This window comes from Nuphar pumila, chromosome 8, assembly GCF_984573655.1.
Source record: "Nuphar pumila chromosome 8, dmNupPumi1.hap1.1, whole genome shotgun sequence".
NCBI classification, from domain to species: Eukaryota; Viridiplantae; Streptophyta; class Magnoliopsida; order Nymphaeales; family Nymphaeaceae; genus Nuphar; species Nuphar pumila.
This window is the reverse complement of record NC_143256.1, coordinates 11,770,260-11,795,121: the sequence shown is the minus strand read 5'-3', so window position 1 is coordinate 11,795,121 and position 24,862 is coordinate 11,770,260. Positions and strand designations below refer to the sequence as shown.

The 24,862-nt window shown below is 36.5% G+C and overlaps 2 protein-coding genes across 2 annotated transcripts in view; both read left to right on the top strand.

The window, feature by feature from the left end:
- Nucleotides 1-302: 302 nt before the first annotated feature.
- LOC149829616 (uncharacterized) lies at nt 303-1,457 on the top strand. Its single transcript, XM_090015212.1, has one exon. The coding sequence runs from the start codon at nt 303-305 to the stop codon at nt 1,455-1,457; it is 1,155 nt and encodes a 384-aa protein (XP_089871338.1).
- A 5,692-nt stretch (nt 1,458-7,149) lies between these two features.
- Nucleotides 7,150-24,862, top strand: part of LOC149829615 (putative disease resistance protein At5g04720) — a 32,341-nt gene continuing 14,628 nt past the window's right edge. The window contains exon 1 of the mRNA XM_090015211.1: nt 7,150-7,204. Coding sequence (XP_089871337.1) covers nt 7,150-7,204 — 55 coding nt within the window. The remainder of the gene's footprint in view (nt 7,205-24,862) is intronic.

Genomic DNA, 24,862 nt, shown 5'->3' with positions numbered 1-24,862 from the left:
GTCGTCACAACCGGTTTGCATTCATCCCGAGTCTTTAAAACAAGCAGAAGAACATAAATATATACATACATGCGTGGTGCACGGACACGAATTTTTTTTTTGTTTTTGTTTTTGTTTTGATAGGCAAGCTGTTTCTCCCTCTATAAATGCCTCCTGCCTGTGGTCACCCTCTAGGTCTCAACCTGTTTCTCACTCCCTCTCTCTCTCGGGGTTTCTGTTTCTCACTATAAAATTTTCTTTTGGCCCATCTCTCTCTCTCTCTCTCTGTGAGTGGTGTGATCGATTCCACACACTGTGAGGTGATGGAAGAGGTGATAGATATCAAAGACGCTGCAAATTCATGCAGCCTGAAGAAATACAGGAAGTCGAGCAAGGACAAGGACTCGGGGGGTGCCAAGTACAGAGGGGTCCGCCGACGACCTTGGGGGAGGTACGCCGCTGAGATAAGGGACCCGCTGTCCAAAGAGAGGCGATGGCTCGGCACCTTCGACACGGCGGAGGAGGCTGCCTGCGCCTACGACTGCGCCGCTCGAGCAATGCGCGGGATCAAGGCCCGCACCAACTTCATGTACCCCACTACCAACCCCGACCTCCCCACTTCCTTCACCTTCACCACCACCTTCCCCAAGGTGGGTGCCTTCTCTGAGTTGCACCACCCTTCCCAGATTGACCCCTCCGACCTTTTCCCTTGTGGCTCCTTCTCTTCCTCTCATGCTCTCGGTTGTATCGGTGGTGATGGTGGGTTCTATTCCGCCGCCACAACCACCACTCACGGTAGGAACGCCCTGAACATGGTTCTCATTCATGACTTCCTGAACTCCACCGCCACCGGCTCACTCACTAATCCCATTCCTACCGTCTCTTCGCCGAATCTCCGCTCTCCGGCGATTCCATCGCTGCCGGATGTGAATTGCTCATCATCCTTGCCTTTCAAGTCTGCTACAAACGGGTCCCTCGACCCCTTCACACTCTTCTGCTCCAACGATCTTCCCTTGCTGGAAGACCCCAACTGGACCACCGCGGCTCCGCCGGAGACCCTGAATTTGGCGTCGGGACCGATCGATTTCCCCGCCACCGAGTCCTCGGCAGGCTCCGGATTGTTGCAGGAGATCGTTCATGGCTTCTTCCCCAAGTCGAATTCGAGTTCGAGCCAGAATTTGGGCTCCGAACGTTCCTTCTCGGCGAGCAACGGTGTACGCCTGGACCAGGTGGTCGATGAGGAACTAAGGAGGAAGATCGAGAACGATAGTTTCAGCTTGTACTTGGATTACCAGAGGAGGCAGAACGATTGCAGCGGCTCCTTTCCACCCTCGCTACAGCATCAGGTTCCGGCTAACAACGCCGGAGAGGGTTCCGGCGAGGTCGATTTTCCGGTTATCTCCGGTGACGTGTGGGAGGATATCATCCACTATCCTGAGCTCGTGGATATATTTGCTGCTAGGTTGCAGAAAGCTTGAAATTCTCTTTGCTTGTAAACACAACCATTGTGCTTAAGATGGCGTTCTTTGGGCTTCTCTTTTTCCTCTTCTTCTTGTCCTTTTTTAGGGTTTTGTTGGTGAAGGAGCTGATATAGGACATCATGTTTCATTTCTTCTTCTCCTTCCTCTCCTTCTTACATTTATATATGTATGAATCTTGCTCTTGTTGGAAAGAATGTTACGCATTTTATTATAATGGTTTTTCAGTGGACGCTCCTTATCTTGTTCTTCATGTTACTAGGTTGGTTGGTCTCTTATGTTACGCTTCCAATTTAGATATCGAGTCGGGAGCATCTCATCGGGACTTGAGCTATCAAGCTGGTTTTGAGTCTTGAGAGTTCCAAAAGTTTTCTCCATCATCATCATCATCACATTGGTTCTTGCACAGTTTTTATTCATGTCTTCAGTTGACTCCTGATCCATAATTTCCTTTTCGATTTTGGTTCTTTTGATTCCTTTTATGGATTCTGAGAAACAGTAAACGCATGGAAGATCCTTTATTTAGCAGTGTTATTCCAATAGTAGATCTGTGGGGTTTAATCAAAGCGACGTAGACAATAATTGTGCTCATTAACATGGCAGTCAGCGGGTGCTATAGAGTAAGCATGGGCCTCGTAGTCGTTCTTTATTTCTGTCTCAAAGGATAATGAAGAGTCCCTCACTGCTTCTTGCAAAGGATGAAAGGATACGCTTCGCAGGCCTTTCCTTTCTCTACGTTAGGAAAGAGAGCAGAGAGCAGGGTCCTAGGTTCATTTACTCGTGAAGCATCAGATGGTTTCTTAAATAAACAATGATGCACATGCAGAGGTAAAAGGCTGTAGGGGGAGTTAACAAGGGGGCTGCAAAACATTGCTCAGGGTCGTACTTTGCCCTTCTAAATACAGGATACGTTCTTATTGCTGCTTGCATTGTGTGTGGACTTGGTATTTAAAGGTTCCGTCATGAACTTTAACATTCATTGCGGAGAGACCTCTGGTTGGATTTGAACGTTTCTATTTAGCCTATCGGTTTGAACCTAAATGTACTTGGTGACCTCCCTGTGATTGGATGAAAAACATAAAATAATAATGATAATAAACAGGGAAAGTGTGTAGTACATGCAATAATTCTTTCTAGACAGTTAATTATGAGCATATAGTATTTAAGTGTGCACCGGGGATTGAGCAGGGTTGATTAAAATTAATGAATCACTTTTTTTTTTTGAGAATAATGAAAGATTTTATTAAATCACTGAAGACGACGAGAAGTCGTCACAACACAACAGAAAAACGGGCTCACAAAGTTGTCTTATGCACGGTTCTTTGTATATTTAACAGTGAAGTTAAGGCTCTGTTTGGTAGCAGTAGTTGGAAGCGGCGAAGGGGGCGGTGTCTCCATCGATTGGAATCGCGTTTTTGATAGAAAGACTGATATCGGAGTGGCGTTGGAATGGGAGATGACATTATGAATAGGCGGATTTCAACAATGTCGCCATGAGGATGTTGCCAAATCCGCTGTTTTGATCACCATCATCATCGTGGCTCCCAACAACGGCTCCCAAACAGAGCGTAAAATGAAAAATGAATAGAAACGACATGAATATGCTACGACTTTCACACCACTATATATCCAACAAAATATGAAATATGAGAGAAGCAAACCTTTAAAATTTGTCAATGCATCAAACGGCAACTACAAAACCTTCAAGAACAGATGGACTTTAGTTCTACCGAAGAGATCCTACCATTTTAACGTTTGAATTACTATTTTGGATAAACTTCAACTAAGATAATGCATGAACTACATTTTGAAATATCGCTATTATAAATAAACTTCAGAATCGCACATCACAATCCAAAGCAGTGATGGACTCAGAAGAGCTTTTGGATGGGTTTTAAGAATGCAAATGTATATGTTACACTTTTCTATAAATAAAACAAACCACAATGCAGTAAAAAAAAACAATTAGAGAAGTGTAGCGATTTGCAAGATATCACCGTGTAGCAATTTATGAGAGATACCACTGTAGTGATTTATGAGAGATCGTCATGTAGCGATTTATAAGATGACTCGCACCACCATGTAGCGATATGTAGATAGAAAGCGATTTGCAAGTACCACTGTGTAACGATTTACAGTGTACCAAATGGATCATGAACATGATTTGCCACAAGAAGGAATTAACGTGGTTCGGTCATATTAGACCTACATCCGCGACAAACACTCTCGCTCTCTTTTCTTATATTTGAATCATCAGAGATACAATATTTATAATACACAACATATAACTAACTTGGAAAAAATCATAGCGGTACGATATACAATTTCCATAACTAACTTGATACGCAAAGATATTTCAAGTATCCGTCGAGATCAGATCCCATAAATCAAGGAGAGAGGTGAGAAGGGTTATCGTTAACACTCCCCCTCAAGTGGGGTGTAGATGTTTGCACAATCCCACTTGTCAAGAAGGTCACGGTGATGATCTCGACTCAGTCCTTTGGTGAATCCATCAACAAATTATTCTGCACTTATAGTATATGAAGTAGAGATCTCTCCTCTTTGAGCCTTTTCACGAACATAATGATAATCGATTTCGATATGCTTAGTTTGTTCATAAAAAACTGAATTTGCTGCAATATGTATTGCTGCTTGATTGTCAAAACATGGAAATAGGTAGATCGACTCACATCTTCATTTCTATTAGGAGAGTTTTGGCCCAGGTTATTTCACTGACAGTAGTTGCCATGGCCCTATACTCTGCGTCTGCACTAGATATGGCAACCACCTCTTACTTTTTGCTTTTCCAGGTAACCATATTGCCACCAACAAAAACACAATATCTTGTGGTAGACCTTCTGTCTGAACTTTTTACCCAGTCTGCATCTGTGAATTAACCCTTGAATTTGATGACAATCGTTCTGCTTGTACCACAATCCTTGGCCTGCCGTTCCTTTCAAATACTACAATATTCAATTTACGATTTTCCAATGTAGTTCCTGAGGAGCATGCATACATTGGCTTGTGAGGTTGATGGCATATGTAATGTCTGGTCGAGTAGTAGTTAAATAGATTAGTTTTCCAACTTATCTCTGGTATCCTTTCTTATTAACGGTTACATCATCAGGAGAGATAATAGATTTTTGTCCGCTTTCTACCGGAGTTTCAACAGGCTTACACCTGTTTTTTCCTGCACTTTTAAGAAGATCTAACGTATATTTCTTTTGAGATAAAAACATACCCTTTCTTGAATGAGCTATTTCAATGCCTAAGAAGTAGTGAAGTTTGCCCGAATCTTTTATGTCAAAGGTGTTATGCAGAAGCCTCTTTATTACTTGAATGCCTTCATCATTTGTACCTGTCACAATGATATCATCTACATATACCAAGATAATAACCAAGTGATTACCTTCTTCTTTGACAAACATTGAATTGTCAGCATTGCTTTTGACAAATTTATGTTGTTCCAAGCAACTACTCAATCGATGGTACCATGCCCTGGGAGATTGTTTCAGGCCATAAATGGCTTTATGTAGTTTGCATACTCTATCAGTATTTTCTTCTTCAGGATGTCCAGGTGAAAGTTTCATATACACTTCTTCTTTTAAGTCTCCCTGCAAGAAAGCATTTTTAACATCTAATTGATAGAGAGACAAATTGTAATTACAATCAACAAATAAGAAAATTCTGATGGTATTCATTTTGGCAACAAGAGCAAATGTTTCAGCGTAATCAAGACCTTGAGTCTGAGTATACCCTTTAGCCACCAACCTGGCCTTGTATCTCTCTATAGTCCTGTCACTGTTATGTTTTATCTTATATACCCAGCAGCATCCAACTGCCTTTTTTCCAAGAGGTAAAGAAACAACTTCCCAGGTCTTATTTTTATAAAGAGCTTGTAGTTCTTCATTCATAGCTCAAACCCATATTGGATCAATTTTAGCCTCCTCATATGTGGATGGCTCCTTATTCTAAGAAATGCGACTAATGTTGGCTTTGTGAGTCCTGCTAATTTTGTGATACCCAATATAATTTTCAATAGGGTACATAACTGAGAATGTAACATAATCATTTAAATGAGCAGAAGCTCTGGATTGATGCTCTGACCTTCTTAGCAAAGGTTGATTTTCTATTTCAGAGTTTGCCTCTTGCGATGAGTCCAAAGTTCTTCCTATGCTGGTTGCAATTTCTTCATATGAGTCGGTCACAGGTAGAACTACTTCCTGAGAATAGTTTTTCTCAAATATGTCTCGAGATGTTGTCTTCCCTTGGCATTGATTTGCTGAAAGTATGAAATATTTTTGTTGAATTCGACATCCCCGGTGATAAAAATATGTTGCTCTTCTATATTATAGCATTTATATCTCTTTTGAGATGTAGAATACCCCAAGAAGTCATATTTGGAAGCACAACTGCTAAGTTTATCCGATCCTTGTTTGGCTATGAATACAAGACATCCAAAGGTTCTCATGTGATTTAAATTGAGTTTCTGTCCCTTTAGAATTTCAAGAGGAGAGTGTTTTTCTAAAATCCGGCTAGGCAGACAATTTATAATATAGCAAGCAGTCAGAACATCACTCCAAAATATTTTTACAACATTCATTTGGAATAACAGGGCTCTGGTAACTTCAAGCAAATGACAATTTTTCCTTTTGGCTACTACAATTTGTTGAGGAGTACCTATGCAGGTAAATTGATGGTTTACACCATTTTGTTTTTCAAATTCGTCAAACTTAGTATTCTTATACTCAGTGCCATTGTCAGATCTTAGGATTTTGATTTTTGTATCATATTGGTTTTCTACCATAGAAAAAAACTCTTTAAATTTACCAAGGACTTCATTTTTTGTCTTAAGTAAATAGATTTAGGTAGCCTTTGAAAAATTATCAATGAATGTTAGATAATATCTAAAACCAGAGTAAAACATCACAGGAGAATGTCCCCATACAATGGTATGAATTAGATCAAATGGTTTTTCAGCAATATTATCTGATCTAGGAAAGGGAAGTCTAGTCATTCAAGCATATCTACAAACATCACACGAATGACAATCAAATTGAAAATCAGGAAACAAAATGTTCAATGACGGGCTTGATGGGTGTCCTAGGCGTTTATGCCACATACATCCTTCATATTTTTCAGCAAGCATGACCTTTCCGTGTCTTCCAAGCACATAAAGACCGTCTGAAATTTTTCCTTCACCAATCACTTTCTTCATCGCCCTGTCCTGAAATATCATATTATATGGTGAGAAAGTGATATTGCAATTAAGCTCATTTGTAAATTTTGACACAGATAATAAGTTGGCCGATAGACTTGGGACTACCATAACATCCAGTTCTTTTGCACGATCAAACGACTGAAATCTACTAATACCTATTACCTCAACTTTTGTTCCATCCGCAATGACAACATACTTGCAGCCGCTAATTGGTTTTACCCTGGATTTATCAGTTATAGTCAAACACATATGTTCACTTGCTCCCAAATCAATGATCAAATTTTTATCATTGTGATGAATAGAAATATTACCTGGATTTGAAGGAGAGGATATGGAAGCCGTCATAGCTACTTGATCATTTTTCTGACAAACGGTTTTAATTAAGCAACTCAGCAATATTCTTCAATTGAGTAGACAAATCTTCTGAGCTAACTTTATCATTCGGGTTTGAAGTGGTAGCCACATGACTAGATGGTGCAGCTTCATGGGGACGTTGAGCTGGAGCAGTTCCTGGTTTACCGTGAAGGTTCCCACATCTATTCTGGGTATGTCTAGTTTTTTTACAAAAGGTACAAGAAATCTTGTTTCTTGTTTTGTGGCCTGATGACTCATAGTTTTTTGCTACACAAGGTACAACATAAAAAAAAAGAGCTCTTTTAGATGCTTCAGGGAGAGACTTCGCTACATTCATTACTCGACGGCGAGTTTCCTCTTTCATTATGATAGAGCATATATTGTTAACCAATGGTAATTCGGTTGATAACAAGATCTGGCTTCGAACTTGATCAAATTCATTCCCAAGCCCAGCGAGCAATTGGAATGCTTTTTCCTTTTCATGAAGGTTTTTGAAGGAAATCATATCCGTGCATGTGGATGTATATGACTCATATTCATCCCATAGACGCTTCATTTTTCTAAAAAAGTCAGAGAAACCTTGAGTATCCTTCTTGAGGTTATGAATCTCGCAGAACAATTAATACATACGAGCTATATTGTTTTGCTCGCTATACATTTCTTCAACAGTAGTCCATATTTCTTGAGCGATATTTAGAAATAAGAAACACTCAACAATTCAATTTTCCATTGAATTAAGAAGCCAAGACATAACAAGGTCATTGACAGACCTCCAATCACGATATTTGGGGTCATTTATGCTTGGCCTAGTTATTTCTCCATTAATATATTCGAGTTTAGATCTACCGCTTAAGTATAGGGAAACTGATTTGGATCACAAAAGATAATTTGTACCATTCAATAATATCGATGTGATTTTTATATTAGGTGCCTAATCCTGAACGAGGATTCACTCTGTTGATGATGGAGATTGAGGTTGTCCTGACGAGCTATTTGCCATGAAAAGGAATCACACACAGTTACCAGAAACACTTGACAAGAATAAGAGGAAGACACAGCAGCCAGAGATCAACTAGGCTATGATACCATGTAGCGATTTGTGAGATATCGTCGTGTAGCGATTTATGAGAGATACCACCACAACGATTTATGAGAGATGGCCATGTAGCGATTTATGAGATGACTCACACCACCATATAGTGATATGTAGATAAGAAGAGAATTGCAGGTATCACTGTGTAACAATTTACTGTAACACCCCAAATAATTAACTCAAAAAATTTGGAGTAAATTTGTTTTTCTAAAACAACATCGAAAATGTTTTATTAATTCCTCATTCAATTTATTTGGGCGGGTTACAAGTGATAGCACAGACTCAATAACATTAGGCAAATTAAACTCTTGCATTGAAATCTTACAAGTCATAAATTACAAACTTAATGAATTTCTTAAAGTCAGAGTTCCTCAGGACATCCACAGAAGATATGGTCTCATGACACTGTCCGCAGCAACGACCGCAATTGCCCTAATGTCTTTATCTGTTTCCTGAAAAAAATAATAATTCAGAAGAGGTCAGACTACCCCGTCTGAGTAAGAAGCATACTATCTGTATGAATGTGCTTAGTGTTATGTGTACAAATATATGTGCAACACATTTATATAAGAAATGACAAACTTTTAAACAAGTTCTGAAAGTATAGTTCACTAAATTCTAGAATTTCATGAATTATTACATAAAAGAAAGACATTAATGAATGATGCATCACATGAATGAATCACATTTAGGTTATCACAGTTTGAATATAAAGGAAATCATTATTAAGCTATGCATTACACAAGTGAATCATAATCATACTATAGAAAATGCAACATCAAGTATTGTGTGTATACTTGAAGACTCTCAAATGTGTTCTAACTTTATGTTTCTCTTGTTACTACCCTGTGGGTATGCACAAGCATTCAACATCGTAGCGGACCGAGACCACACAGAGGTCTATTATGCTTTTTAAATTAATACCCCGTATGACTAGCCGTACAGATATCCAAATGAGACGGTTCACGATCGAGAGAGTACTTCCTAGTGGCTAGAACTAGAATTATGATGCAGCTTATAATTTTTGTAGAAGACTTAGATCTACCACCTAGGACATATTGATAGTTCTGCCCCTTAACTCCGAGGATTGGAGACCGGGTGAGATGCCTAGCTCTCACAAAAACATAATTGTCCCATGAAGCTTGGACCACCTACCCTCTCCAAGGTAGACCATGAGTCCGGTAACATACACCATCTTTCAGGTGTACCTAGAACCCTAAGAAACCAGTAACATATACCATTGTCAGGTATATCCAATATCCCGAGAAACCAGTAACATATATTATCTTTCAGGGATACCCAGAATCCCACATTTAGGTTATATGTGTATATTTTTGTGTGCAAGTCATTGCACCACAGGGGATTTCCAAAATCCTAACCCACACTCGGGGTCTTCTCAATGTATGCACATTACTCATCGAATGCCCCATAGGCATCAACCATAATTTCTCAGAATTTTGGCTCAGCTCTAAGCTGAGTACTTATACTTAGAACATTTTAAAGTTTCATTTCTAAGCTCGGGTGTAAGTTCCGTACTCCACTGACCATGCACTCATATGGCATGTCTCAAGTACAACTTTTCATAAGTACTCATATGACACTACAATGGTCCTGCAAGACCGCACACTCGGTTTTGAGCTTTCACATGATCATGGCATGGCAATTGTCCTTCGTTAGACAAATTTTTGCAGAACAAGCATATATCAACCGGCACAAAACATGTCAAACATTTGCATGCAATCATAATTCAATATATATGTGAATCAATTTGCATCATAAGTGCCCTTATGGCACCACAAGGGTTCTGCATGCTCAGTTTCAATCTTATACTATCATGCCCCTGTAGTTTTTCGCATTTATACACTTATAATAAAATATGCATAAAAAAAAAACATGTGATTCATGCATTGAACATTAGTCGCAACATATATGTATGTCAACCACACACACAAAACCATGTGCAACAAGATTACGTCATTGATATCTCATTTATTTGCCATATTTGCCTACATTTTTTTCATAGGAAGATAATCAAAATTTATTGTGATGTTTTATGCTATAACCAATGTATGTTCACATTTGTGAGTTTTCGACCCACTCAGGGTATGTGTACTATAATAAATTTCTGATGCTATACGTATGTATACACAAAGTAAGTTTTTCAGACATAACTATCATGGATATCACTTTCTTTGTCAAAGCATACATATGTGTTTGTATTTCTTAGTCTTGTTGGGCTATGGCAGACCCCTATCGGTATGTAGCCTACCCCAGGTCATGACCTGCAACATGCCAGCAAAGTGGCTTGCTCTGTTGGTCATTTGAAAAGAAAGAAGGCTGGCTTGACTAACCCTAGCCTGCCATCCTTGATAGGGTCTTGCTCTACGAAAGAGCAACATCAATGTGTGCTGCAAAGTTATCCACAAGTAGAGCAACCGACCGGTTTCTCAACCAATGTCTAACTCATATGATTCACAGTTATGATCACTACATGAATAATTCAATCTGCATGAACCCGTATCTTTATGATTAGGACCATTCAAAAATGTATTTGAACATACGAGATAGGAATAGTCTGATAACTGAATCAAGGTTGTGTCATAAATTTCATCATTTTTTCTTTTCTTTTGAAAGGCAAGATGGGGTTGTGGCAGACCCCAATTAAGACAACAATGTAATGTGGTCAGGATTGCAGAAGATCATGATCACAATTGCGACTAGTTTCAGAATTCGTGATCCTAGTCAAGTTTTCTGAGAGCATCCAACACGCCCTATGTATGATATGTAACATTACACGCACATGATCAAGACCATAAACCCCTCAAGATCATCATATCCAACAAGAAGGGCCAAATAGATTGTCAATGTTCGGACTCAAAGACAACTACACAGCAACAAGAATCCACTCCCTTCTACATCCAACACACAATAGAGGTCAATACATGTTAAGATCCAAACGTTGCACACTTCATGATTGTAAAAGAAAGGAAACTGTAAAAATGTTGCCCTGTTCAGATTTATCTGTAATACAATGATGGAGCCACCACCTAGCTGGATGGCTGTTGTAGCAGGCCAAGTGAGCCGTAGAGACTATGGTTGATCAAGTGGTCTAGGAAAATAGCATAGTTTTTTTTTTCATATTTTACACAGGGAAACCACAACCTAGGGTACGAAGACTTAATCACATAGTTGGATGACAAATAATTTCATGATTTGATGACAAATCCATGGCTAAGTGAATAAAGCACTCAACTAATAATTGGCAAATCACCATGGTTCAATTCCTGCTGGATGAGCGCAGATTAGAATATTGAATAATAGAATCCGCTCCATATCAACCATGAGCTTTCTTATTTGAAAATTTTATGGATTGAAGGAAAAAAACAAACCCAGTAGCAATCAGTTGCATTTTTCAGCTTCTACATAATATTTTATACTTAATCCTTCATTCAACAAGTACTAATGCTTGTTCTATAAATTTTTCAAGATTTAGCTCTACAACTTCTTGCACTAACAAACCATGCTACTATAAATATCTAAACTTGAAATTTCTTTTCTTTTACTAACATCAAGAACATCCCACAACAATTAAAGGGCAGTAGATTAACTTCCATTCTTCCGGTTGTCATAGTTCAAGTGGTCTTGCTAGTAACGAGGTACACGTACACACACACATACGCATAGACAGAGAGGTTACATTAAAAAGTAGATCAAACAAGACAAACATGATTTACTTTAGTAAAGAAAAAAGGCAACATGGTGATCTGGGCAGTTTATATCGATTTTTTGAGTGCTGGTTGGTGCAATCTCAACCCAGATTTTGCAATTCATAAATATAATATAGTTTGTACCATTGATTCATTTAATGATGTAGTCCATATCACATGACAAGATGAACAAATTTACCAGAACGAGAAAAAAGCACCAAGCATAAAATCTTTTGGTCACATGTAGTTTTGTTGTTGCCTATGTCACATGGGTGCGGGTGCTATAATATACTTGCGCTACAGGACATCAAACACACCCATAAAGATATAGTACCCCTTACATTAGTTTGGAGAATCGAGCCCGCAGATGACTTTGCTTCCTTTCTTATCGGTTGGAGCTCCACTTAAGGTGAGGAAAGAAGATCCACAAAGCAACAATGGGGGTCTTTGGTGGGCTTAGAGAGGGAAGAGAGAGAGAGAGAGAGAGAGAGAGAGAGAGAGAGAGAGAGAGAGAGAGAGAGAGAGAGAGAGAGAGAGAGAGAGAGAGAGAGGTGTCAATGGCTGAAATACGAAAAACATGAAAAGAGGAAGATGAAATCTCTCAAACTCGATTTTTGTAAAGTCCCTTCTCCTTCTGTTTTTTTTTTCTTGAAACTGTCCTCCCCCATTCAATGCCCCTTGTAATACCCCCCTTTCTTTTCAAAATTCGTGGGAATAGATGCCTTACTAAAGAAAAATGGTTGGGTTTTCCCTTTGGGAAATTTGCCCAGCCCCTCTTACCTTGAAAACGTGTTTTCCTATTAAAGTCACTTTAATGAGGAGTTACTAAAAAAAATGAATTGAAATTCTTTTTTTTTTCAAAAAGAATCCAGCATACAGGGGGATTTGAACTTAAGACTTCTTTCTAAAGGGGCAACAAACCCCACCCGTGCACTACTTTCTATTTCATTGCAATTCATATCTTACTTAATTTACTTAAGACTTTATATATGTTAGGCGTTTTTGACAAAAAACCATGTCCTCTTGCTAAAATCTGTGTATGTGGTCAATGAGATTTGAACTCGAGTTGCCTCATAACTAGGCAATACCTTTTGCCATAACACCACTTCACCTCTTGTTGCATTATTAGTCTTTGTTAATTAATTTATATACGAATTGGTTTTCGACGAATCTCAAATACGAGTTGGACAAAAATTATATTTTAGATCTTCTGAACCTTCGAACTAGATTTTTAGATCTTGATTGAGATTCAACCATATTTGGATCCATTAAGATCCAATTGAATTCTAATTGAGGTTCGGATCCATCAAGGATCCTAATCCATTCATCGTATCCAAATCCAAATACTGGATCCATTTGATCCTGTTTGGATTCAAGATCCATTTGGATCAATTCCATATCACGTTACTGTATTTATTTTGAAGAATTTTAATATTTATTTATTTTGATAATTATCAAAATTTTGCAGGTTTTACATTTACACAGTGTACCAAATGGATCACGAACACAATTTGCCACAAGAAGGAATTAACGTGGTTTAATCATATTAGACCTACATCCATGGCAAACACTCTCGCTCTCTTTTCTTATATTTGAATAATCAGGGATACAATATTTATAATACACAACATATAACTAACTTGAAAAAAATTATAGTGGTACGATATACAGTTTCCATAACCAACTTGATACGCAGAGATATTTCCTGTAACCATTCAGATCAGATCCCGTAAATCAAGGAGAGAGATGTGAGAAGGGTTATCGTCAACAAGAAGCCATGAGATTTACTTGATTTGTCTCTTGGGCCTACGTCTACAGGTGACAGGAAAGCAAAAATCCAATAGCAAGATGAGAAAAAATACATACAAATGCTAGATATACAACTCTCAAAACACTAATCCCCAATACACCCAAAGCTCTCATGCTCATCTCTCAAAGGAGGCGGCTATATATATATATATAACCATAACACCCTAGCCCGTGCAAAAGAAAACGTGACGAAACTAAACAGGACTATACCATGGGGGTGGAGAGCCCGCACCTTAGGCGACCACAAACTTCATTGAAAATTCTCATTGTACAATCACCAAAATATCTTGGAAGCAGGTCTAGAATTAAAGATACCCACAATTTTCAATTAGATTGCTTCTGAAAAGATATTACGAGCATGAAATGAATATTGGTGAAATATATAATCACCTACTCTGCAAAAGAATACCACTGGAACTTTGTTTTCTAAAGGGATTCCAAACATGGAGAACATATGCATCAGTTTATTAGAATCACAAATTAATTGAGATTCTCCTTGAGTGTATATCTATCTATCTATCTATCTATCTATCTATATATCTATATATATATATATATATATATAGAGAGAGAGAGAGAGAGAGAGAGAGAGAGGATGGTCCTAACCCATTTTATTAGGTCCCATTAGGATCATTTAAAAATCACACTTTTTGATATTTTTTGCTCGATTTAAACCGTTAGATCTGTTTATCATTGCTTATTTACTAAGAAACTAGTTTTTTATCAAATTGATTTGATGTAAAAATGTAAATATATATATTAGCATTAAATTTTAGTATACTATAAACCATTGTTTTTTTCTTCTTTAAAATACACATATGAGCATAAAAAATCATAATCAAATACATATTCTCTATTGATTAAACAATAATAAACACATTAGCAAAAAATAATTTTTGGACGGTAATAACAACACCTAATAAAAAAGGATAGGACCATATATATATATATATATATATATATATATATATATATATATATATATATATATATATATATATATATATATATATATATATATATATATATATATATAAGAATGAAAACCTACCTAATGGAAAACCCTCCCAAACCCATCTAATGGATGTTTTATTGGATTTTCAGCATTTTTTTTCAAAACACCAACTGTACAGATGTGATCTATATGTTTTTTTTAGGAATTATTTCTTAGAGCATTTGATTCGGATGCACAAATATGTTTTTAGAAGTTTCAAAAATCTTTTATAATTTTTTTAGGCTCCAAATACCATTTTTTCTATCCAAAATGTATGATCTAAGTATTGATTTCTAGTAAATCAATCATGCTGAGCACATCTGTACAATAGGAATTTTGATTTTTTTTTTCATTGGGTAGATTTGGGATCGTTTTCATTGGGGAGATTTTCATTCTTCTCTCTCTCTCTCTCTCTATATATATATATATGTATATATATATATGAAGAGAGGGAAGGGAGTAGTTGTCGATAGCTATAGCTGCTAATGCACGTTTTAACATGAGCGCGGTTGTGGGTTTTACGCCGTCCATCATTTGTAATTGACAATGCTGGGAAGTAGGCATTGATAGGCAACTACTCCTCTCTCTCTATATATAATATATATAGTTTATCTAACATTAAACTAGTTGCATTTAATTTTAGTTATATTCAACCATATAAATGAATATGGTTTGCCTCTTCTCCCCCTTCTCTTTATTTGATTTGCACATAGTTTAGATATATTTTAATTCATCCCATAGATAAATCGTGAATTTTGCATTGCATACAGCATAGCTTAGCATGTAAACTTTTGAAATCTTTATTTTAAATAGGTATTGCTGTTTGTTTTATGCGTTTCGATAATGTAGGATTTTTTTATATATACAATTTTGTTTGTTGCAGTTTTTTTAAACACATCTCTTGCAAATCCAGCCAACGTTTCATCTGATCTGTTGGATGGGTTTGTGCGTGTGCTGAGTGCGTGAATCAGTGTTCGCACGATCCTCGATCAACAAACTTGCATTGAAAAATCCTTTCTCTTGATCGATCGTTCGTATAACCCCAAAACGCCGTTGAGCAGATTCACAGGTTTGACCAACGAGTTGCTGGAATCAGCGTTAAAACACTGTATAGTTTCTTTAATGACCATTCCCTGGATCTCCATCAACCAGTTAGATTCACGCTAATTACTCACACATAGGGGTGGCAATCGTGTCGGGTTGGCGGGTCGACCCGACGGGTTGGCGGGTCAGCATACCTCAACCCGAACCCGACCTCTTTATTAAACGGGTCGGCTGTGGCAAACACGAACCCGACCCGTTTAATAAACGGGTAACCCGACACGACCCGCCAACCCATTTAATAAATGGGTTGGGTCGGGTAAACGGGTTTTCAGGTTCGCGGGTCAGGTTGACGGGTCAGGTTGATGGGTTGACGGGTCGGGTTGGGTTGGCGGGTTGACGGGTCGGGTTGGTGGGTTGGCGGGTTGACCCACCCGCCTAACCCGTTTATTAAACGGGTCAGCCGGGTTGGCATACCCCCAACCCGAACCCGACCTGTTTAATAAACGGGTAACGCGGGTCGACCCGTTTATTAAACGGGTTGGCTTAAGCCCAACCGGAACCCGCCTAAGAGGCAGGTTGGCGGGTCGTGTCAGAAATTGCCACCCCTAGTCACACAGCGGGTAATTCATCTTATCTATTCAACATAGTTTAGGTTAGTTTAGATAAGTATTCTGGCTAGTATAGTTAAGCTTTTATTAGATTAAATCTGCATTTTATTATTTTAACTAGTCGGCATAGCCTGCAGTTCATGAATATATATATATATATATATATATATATATATATATATATATATATATATATATATATATATATATAGAACCAGCGTGTATCGAGTTATACATGTGATTGACGTTTGTCAGGCCCGATTAGTTAAAAGTTCTCTTTTAGACTCCTTTAGCATACTCGAATTTCTTTGATGTTAATTAATCAGGTTGCTTTGATTCACGTTTTTTTTTGTCGCTTACGTTTGTTTTTGTGCATATTAGATTGTTAACTTGTTTTTAGTCCATGGCACGATTAGTTAAATTTTCCTTGAAATATATACAGTCGGGTCCTGTTTTGTTTCTATTAATTTTTTTTAATCAGTTTGTGGTAGATAGCATAAGTTAGTTTTTATTATTTTTTAGTTTCAGAATTGTTAAAATTAGTTCACAATCTGTACAACAACTTAGTTTATTAGGTGGCTACTTAGTTATTTTAACAACTACTTGAATTAATAGTTAGTTGGTTAATGTCTTTCTTTTCTTAGTTAAGTTAATCCCATTAGTTAGTAGTCACGTTAGTTATATTCTTAATTCTTGAATTCCCTGCTTATATAGTCGATTAGAGTATCTCTTGTTTAGCTAATTAAATTCTAGATATTAGTTAGTTGTTTGTTAGTTAAATAAATAGTTCAAATCTTGATTTTCAGTTAGCTTATTTTCTTGTTTTCTTAGTTAGATTATTAATTTAATTGTTATGTAGTTAGTTTCTTTCTTTCTACACAATTTAGTTAGTTTGTTTTGCTAATTTGTATTCTAGTGATTTAGTTTGTTGCATGATAGTTAGTCTGTTATTAGTTGATTAGATCCTTGTTTTATTGATTTTTTATTTAACTAACAATGAGTTTCTGTTTAGCGCTTTGTTGTTTTGATTTGTTTTATATTTTTTTGTTTTTGTAGGAAAGCGTTTAGACGTGCGGTGAGCCCTCAAACAAACATTCGAAGAGCCCTTTCAGGCCCATCAGAGGTCCTCTCAAAAGGCCCTTCAAGAAAACTAATGATGAAGAAACAAAGAAAAGAGCACAACCAAATGCAAGGAAGGGACTAAAAGCTCATGTAGTGAAGACCTTTTCTTTTCCTTTTAGCTTAAAATTTATTTTATTTTATTTATTTATTTCATTGAATTTGTAATAAGGCCACTTATTTATTATTATTTGCTTAATCCCTCCGCAAAGGGTTGTACTCTTACTTAGTTAATTATTTCTTTTATTTTTCAAGGCAATAAAGAGTAGATTTGTGTGAAATATAACGTGTTTCGCCCGTTCCCTGAGATCGACCCGAACTCCACAACTCGTGTGAGCCGGTTTTAATTATTTGGTATCTAGATTTTATATTGTTTTTATTAAAAATATTATTTTAAAAATCTATTTCAAAAAACTCACACCAGTACGCCCTCTGGAGAATCTTACTTCCTCTAGGACTCCCACTTACCCCAAGACTCTCTAAGAGAGTGGGACGCCCCCTTGGAATCCCATCCAGGGTGGGACTATAGATATACATTTTATCTTAACCTTCCTTTTGTACTCTATAAATAAGCATGTATAGTTTAGTTTTTCTTCAATAAAATTGATTGAGTTATACCTCTAAATTTTTATTCACGGTTTGTTTGTGTTATTACTGCCCGAGAGAAAAATTTTGCTCCCTCACCAGTTCATCATTGGCTAGTCAGGAACATGTTTGTCCCTTCCAACTGAGCCCTTACTTCTATCTCATTTTTTGTGCCTACCAGCTACAGTTCCTTTTTGGGTTCTGAACCATGCTTCACAAAGCCAAAACTAATATAACTTATCCTCTGCGAATCAAGTTCTATTATTTGATAGCAAAGCATCACTTCTAAGAAACTGTGTCGACCAGCCAGACTGCCTTGGTCAATGCAGCAAGGGCCCAAGCCCTTCACGACTCTACACAATAGATCCAATCACGACCAAAAGTGATCTTTATCAACTATAATGATCTGCATCCCAAGATCTCAACTCTAATCTTTCCAAGAGATCATATCAACATCATGTTCTTTGATTATTATACTTCAAGTTTGAATTTGGAATCGTTAGCGTATTTGGCCTCTAGTGACCCCAATTTGACTTTCAAAGGTCAAGTCAAATTTTTGCTTGTTATTAGAAAGAATCAGTACAAACCTATATCCAAGTTCGATTTTAAAAATTTATGTTTATATAGTTAGAGAGTTAAAAATTCTCCAAAAATTACCCTAGTTAGTCCTATTGTCCTAGATTGAACCCAATTTACGGATCGTGAAAATCAATTTTCAATCTATAGATATCATATTTTTACTAGACCCTATTAGAAACTATGTCTAGATCTTGATCGATTTTTGACTGACTACTTTAAAAAATTCCCTAGGCCAGGTCCCATAGCCAAAAATCCTAAACATTAAGCATAGAAGCGTGCACCTGTTATCTTTCATACCCAATTTACAGATCTAAAACATTTATCTGGACCGCTGAGATCCGATCACATCATTAGAACCTAAATCTCAAACTGAACCTGTAATGTCCTAACTAGTCCCGAAAATTAATTATTTTTGACGTACTAAAACCCTTAAAAAATCTCAAAAGAATCTGTTTTACGTACCTAAGACCTCCCACCAGTCGACTAATTAAGCCCAGAAACAACCATAAAACCTACTCCCACCCTCTGAACCACCCAAATTTCAGACCAACAGCGTTCTGTCCTGCGGGCTGTCAACACTTGACTTGGAGGGTGCATTCATGATGGATTCATTATGGTGTAAGATAGACAATGATATAAATTCATTATTGTGTAAGATAGGCAATGCCATGTGAGATTTGGCTAAGAGGCCATGCGAATCCACTGAGCAAAGGAAAAAAATGAATATGGACTGGAACATTTATTTTGTAGATCTTTCATCATTCATCGCAAGACCCTATGAAGATTGTCAAAAAATTGATCTAGTTATCCACGATTTCGATCTTGTATCATTCTTCAAAGAAGGCATGGTTGAAGCACCACCCCCAATGCCTGTTGTGGATAGACCGAAATACAGCTAGAGCTTGATTCAGTTATGGGCAAAATGAGTAATGATCTGACCTTACCAATTATTACTTCTACAGAGCATCACGACCAGTTAGTGAAGGGCATCATGCTCCATAACTTCAACTCATATGGACCAAATCAAGCTCCTCCAAAATGGATCTATATATTGTCTTAATCAGTCGCTCCAAATCCTTTCGGCCTATTTTTCTTTGGAGGTCTCTCATATGACTTTGTTTAGATAAAAAGGAATATTCATGACTTCAGTACATATGTTGAGGTTGATTCTTTTTTGTTTATTTAGTTTATATAGAGCAGCCCAAAGATCTGATTTCATATTATACACCCATAACCCACAAGGTGGAACGAGATTTAAAAAAAGAGTAGGAGGACCGAAAAATAGCTTAGTACCCGGAGTTCTTGCTTTAAGGGCAATGCGAGTTTGAGAGGGGTGGTTTGTTAGAGACCCTTTCATATCACGGGTTTGACCATCCACATCCGTCCCACACCTGCCTAACTAGAGATTGTGCAGAAGAGAGAAAGAGAGCTTCCAAGAACTCTTTCAGAGTGTGGAGAATCCCACTTCCTCTAAGACTTCCACCAACCTCAGGACTCTATAAGAGAGTGAGACCATCTAGAGAGGGATTGTGGATGTACAATTTATCTTAATCTTTCTTCTGTATTCTATAAATAGGCTTGCATAATTTAGTTTTTCTTTAATGAAAGTTATTGAGTTTTACCTTTAAATTTCAATCATGATTCGTGTGTGTGATTGCTCATCGTCGGTCAGTCGAGAACATGTTTCTCCCCTTTCAACAGCACCATCGCTTCTGCCTCGATTTCCACACATGCCAGGTGCAGTTCATTTTTGGGTTCTAAACCGTGCTTCACAAGGCTAGAACCGATCCTTTGGAATTTGGGTTTCTATCAATACACACCAATACTGAAAACATTGCTAGATCACCTTTGCTTGATTTGAGTTAGGCTCGCAATTGTTGGGACCATGCAATGCTGTCATGTGGTTATACCTTATGATATTTCTTATGAAATTGCTTCAGATCTCATCATTATGTACTTTATCATTTAGATTATCATTATTAACAATCTTTTACAAAATGAATGTTCCAATATAATGAAATTTGAGCTTGATCAATAGACAACCGAACCTCGAGATGAATGATTAAATCAAAGGGAAAAAAACATTTAAAAGACTCACCTTTTGCCTGATATTCCACAAAGAGTCTCATGTTTTCTAAAAAGACATACCAAGACCCAACTTTTCACTGAAACTATCAAATAGATATCTAAACTTGATTTCATGTTTAAGACTCATACAAAAATATTATTTTAACTTTAGTTTGAAAATATGTTTTGCATATTTTATTTTGCAATAGGGTCAATATTATATATATATATATATATATATATATATATATAGAGAGAGAGAGAGAGAGAGAGAGAGAGAGAGAGAGAGAGAGAGAGAGAGAGAGAGTCGCCATGGCATCAAAATGAGTTTTTTTTAATTTTTTTTTGTGCCATTTTGTAGCACAGCACATCCGTTTCGGGTAGAGGCGACTGAGGGGTGCTAACTCAACAATAGGAATTGGAGAGAAAGGAGTATTTTTTTCTTTCTATCTGTGTGTGAATGCTTCCAATTTTCTTCCAAATCACAATCGAGAAGATAATAGATAGCAAAAGAAAGAGATAGAAAGAGATTGAGAAGACAAAACTGACATGACAAGAGGACATACCTTACATAGGGAGGACAGACAAGACACCTGAGTTTAGCAACCTCAGTGACTGACTCCTATGAGTTCCCACCCTTTTAGGAACACCGTGGGCTCGTTGCTAACAGAGACTAGGAACAACTATGTTGCCTCTCACATGCTAATTAACACCATAAGCATGCAACTAATGTACTTGCCCTCGCGTCGATTTTACCTCTGCTCATGCGGGTTGACTCAAATGAAATGCAGGATCTCACTTTTTGTTTTCATATTGGATCTGCACTTTTCTTCATTCAAAAATGATGTCAGTCAGAATAAAAAGGGCTCTTCATCCAAGAATGAGCTAGGCTCATTGACTTCCCTTGAAGGAAAATTCCATAAAACCAACAGAGGCGACGATCTATATGTTTTGGTTAGTGAAAATCAGATATTGATTCATCTGATTACGACACATAAGCACTATTTTATGAGACTTGAAAAATGAATGGCTCACAATATGCAAATATTTTCTTGGCTCATAAATTCTTGTTTTTTTCGTCAAAGGCACATGATCTAAAACCTGGTTCCTATCATTTGACCATGTTGATTCATCAATGAGGTCAGATTGGATCAATACGGCCCACGCATATTCAGGTCAACATTACTAAATGTTAGAGAGAGATATAAACAAGCTAAATGAAACATGTTATATGGTTTTTTCAGTTTTTAGCAATTCTAAACCCATAGAAGTGTTCGGCATGGTCACTTTACTAGGAATCAACACCAAAATCATGTATTTTTTATGTAAAAACACTATTTGGAGCCTTGAAAATTTACAAAATTTTCAACAGTTGACTTTTTTAGCCTTATAAAAACCCACCTATGTGTCAGGATCAAATATTACAAGAGTTGATCACTATAAAATCAAGGGCAAAAATCACATCCATATAGTCAAATTTTAAAAATAAAATAAAAAGTCCCAAAACCCCCACATTGCATGTTTTATTTAACATGTTTGAATCACTATATATATATATATATATATATATATATATATATATATATATATATATAGTGCTCCTAGAGCAGCTAATCCCTTTTTATAGCCGTTGGATATCAAAAGATCCAACAACTATGATAACACTTAAAATGCACACCTTAATGCATGCTTCATAAATACCAACACACTTATTAAAAATGTATGAAGCTTTCCAATGCTGTAATGGGGAATTTACTTTGTTAACACTACAAGGATGAGGGTCAATAGCGATGACTCTGTTTTCAGCGAGAAAAAATCGCGTCGCTATTGATAAAGCAATAATGATGAGATTTTTGTCCCCGCTAATTGATAGGTAATAGTAGAGACATAAATATCTCACCGTTATTACTCTACTGCAGTTATGAATCTTGCCGCTATTAGTGTTATCAATAACGGTGAGCTGGATATCTCTTGGAATGCCTTGTCCTTGCACACATTTCACCGTTAAATACATGCATAACGACAAGATTCTCTGGCCATTAGATATTGTCGTTAAAACATTTTAACGACTATATTTAACTGTCAGAAGATCTCAATGTTATAGATCAATAACAATGAGATCTGACTCTCATCATTGTAGGCTTTTACTCTATAACGACAACAATTATTTTGTCGTTATAGAGTGAGAAATATAAAATGAGCTTGATAGACCCTTTTTATATTTCTCGCTGTGATCTCTTACCTCTCTCTCTCACCTATCCCTCACAACACTCCCGTCATAGAGCCGCCATCGTCGGCAATTTTCCACCATCGCAACACTCTCACCTCTCTCTCTCTCACTCCCATCGTAGAGTCATCACCGTCGTTGTCACCGACCCTTTGCCTCTTCGTGCACCACCAAGCCCGCAACAATCAGATCTTCCGTTCCTACTATATGCGACATCATTGTTCTATCTTGGGGGGTAAAGGAATCTCCCTCCAAAACCTCTATCTGATTTGGTTGTTGTTGGTGGTGGCTCTTCATTTTTTTAATTTTAAATTTTGAGGATTTTTCTTGTTTTTTTCTTTTTAGGATTGTTCATGCTTTTGCAAACTGCTAATCATCTTCTTCCTCTTTATTGCCTTGTTATTCTTCCCTCCACAATCTCTGGTAACTAATCTTCTGCAATTCCTTTTTCATTAAATCTATTGATACGTGAATTAGGAACCTTTGATCACCTTTCCTTGCAAATACGCATTATATTTATTTCCCTTTTGTATAATGGCATTAGGTTTTGGGTAGCATTTAACCAAGAAGTTTCAATTTGAGTTAGAGTTGGGCTAGGAAGTTTTAAAGTTATGTTTTTGTTTTGGTATGAACTTGAATGCTTAAGGTTATGGTTCTGATTGGTGCCTTAATGTCAACTTTTTTGTGGAAAGAACTCGTAGCCTAGTTTTTTGAAAATAAATTTGTTTCATATTTAGAGCTTTAGGATTCATCAACCATTAAATTAATAAATCAATTTTTTTTTGAGTAAGCTTAGATTTTAGCAAGATTTATATTTTAATCTCTATTTTTGCAATTTATTAAGTAAATTGCATGAGAAGGGTGTTTTTTTATATACTTAGATTTTAGAGGTTTTGTATTTTAATCCCTAATTTTGCTATTTACTAAGTGAATGCATTGAAAATCCAAATGTTTTGTTAAATATTTGTTTATTAATGATTAGATTTTATGGTTTTTTATTTTAATCCTATTTTTGCTATTTATTAAGTGAATGCATGTAAAATCTAAATGTTTTGTTAAATTTTTGTTTATTTATGACTAGATTTTATGATTTTTTATGTTTTAGATTTTTATTTTGGCATTCTATTGTGTGAATGCATGCTAAATCCAAAATTTTATTTTGGCTAGGGTTAGTGTTTTAATAATACATGTTTATTTATTCTTTGATTTTAGGAATTTTTTATGCAAGCATTGCATCATGTATGCACATGTGAAATATATTTGTTTTCTTTTGTTTCATTTAGTATTCTGAATTGATCTGATGCACTTGTTTCCCCTAAAGGGGGTTTAAATTATATGCATGTTTGTATTCATGGTTTAAATTATATATATATATATATATATATATATATATATATATATATATATATATATATATATATATATATATATATAAACTAAACTTATATATATAGCCAAAAGAGATTGAGGAAGAGCAGAAAAAGAATGAGAAAGAATAGAAATGGAACGAGAAAGACAAAAAAATAAACGAGAAAGACAAAAAAATAGAGTGAGAGAGAGAGAAGCAGCTAGAAAGTTCATAGAGGAGATGTAGGTCTTCATGAGATTTATTTTACTAGTGTCTTAATGTTTTATGATGGTTATTTCAATTTCTATTTCTTGTAAACTTGTATTTTTAATTTTTAAAATGATAAAATCATGAACAAAAAAAAATGTTATGATATGAATTTCTAATCATTGCTTTTGGATATTTTAACAACCATTAACCTTGTATATTCCTATTTAGGTTCAGTTTCAAAATCCAACCATGGTGTTGAGTGGGTTGATGTTAGTGATTTTGTGTTATATAGCATCATGAACAACACAGTAAGCTCATTCTTTCACATTTCCATATAACATAAAAGAATCAATTGCCTAGTTTATTTTGACATAAATGCACTCTTGATCTTGCAGTTTGTTGCTGCCTCAGGCAATGACTATCGTGTGGATAACTTTTAC

Excerpts from the sequence above, each read along its gene's own strand:
- LOC149829616 (XM_090015212.1), top strand. The coding sequence starts at position 303 with ATGGAAGAGGTGATAGATATCAAAGACGCTGCAAATTCATGCAGCCTG.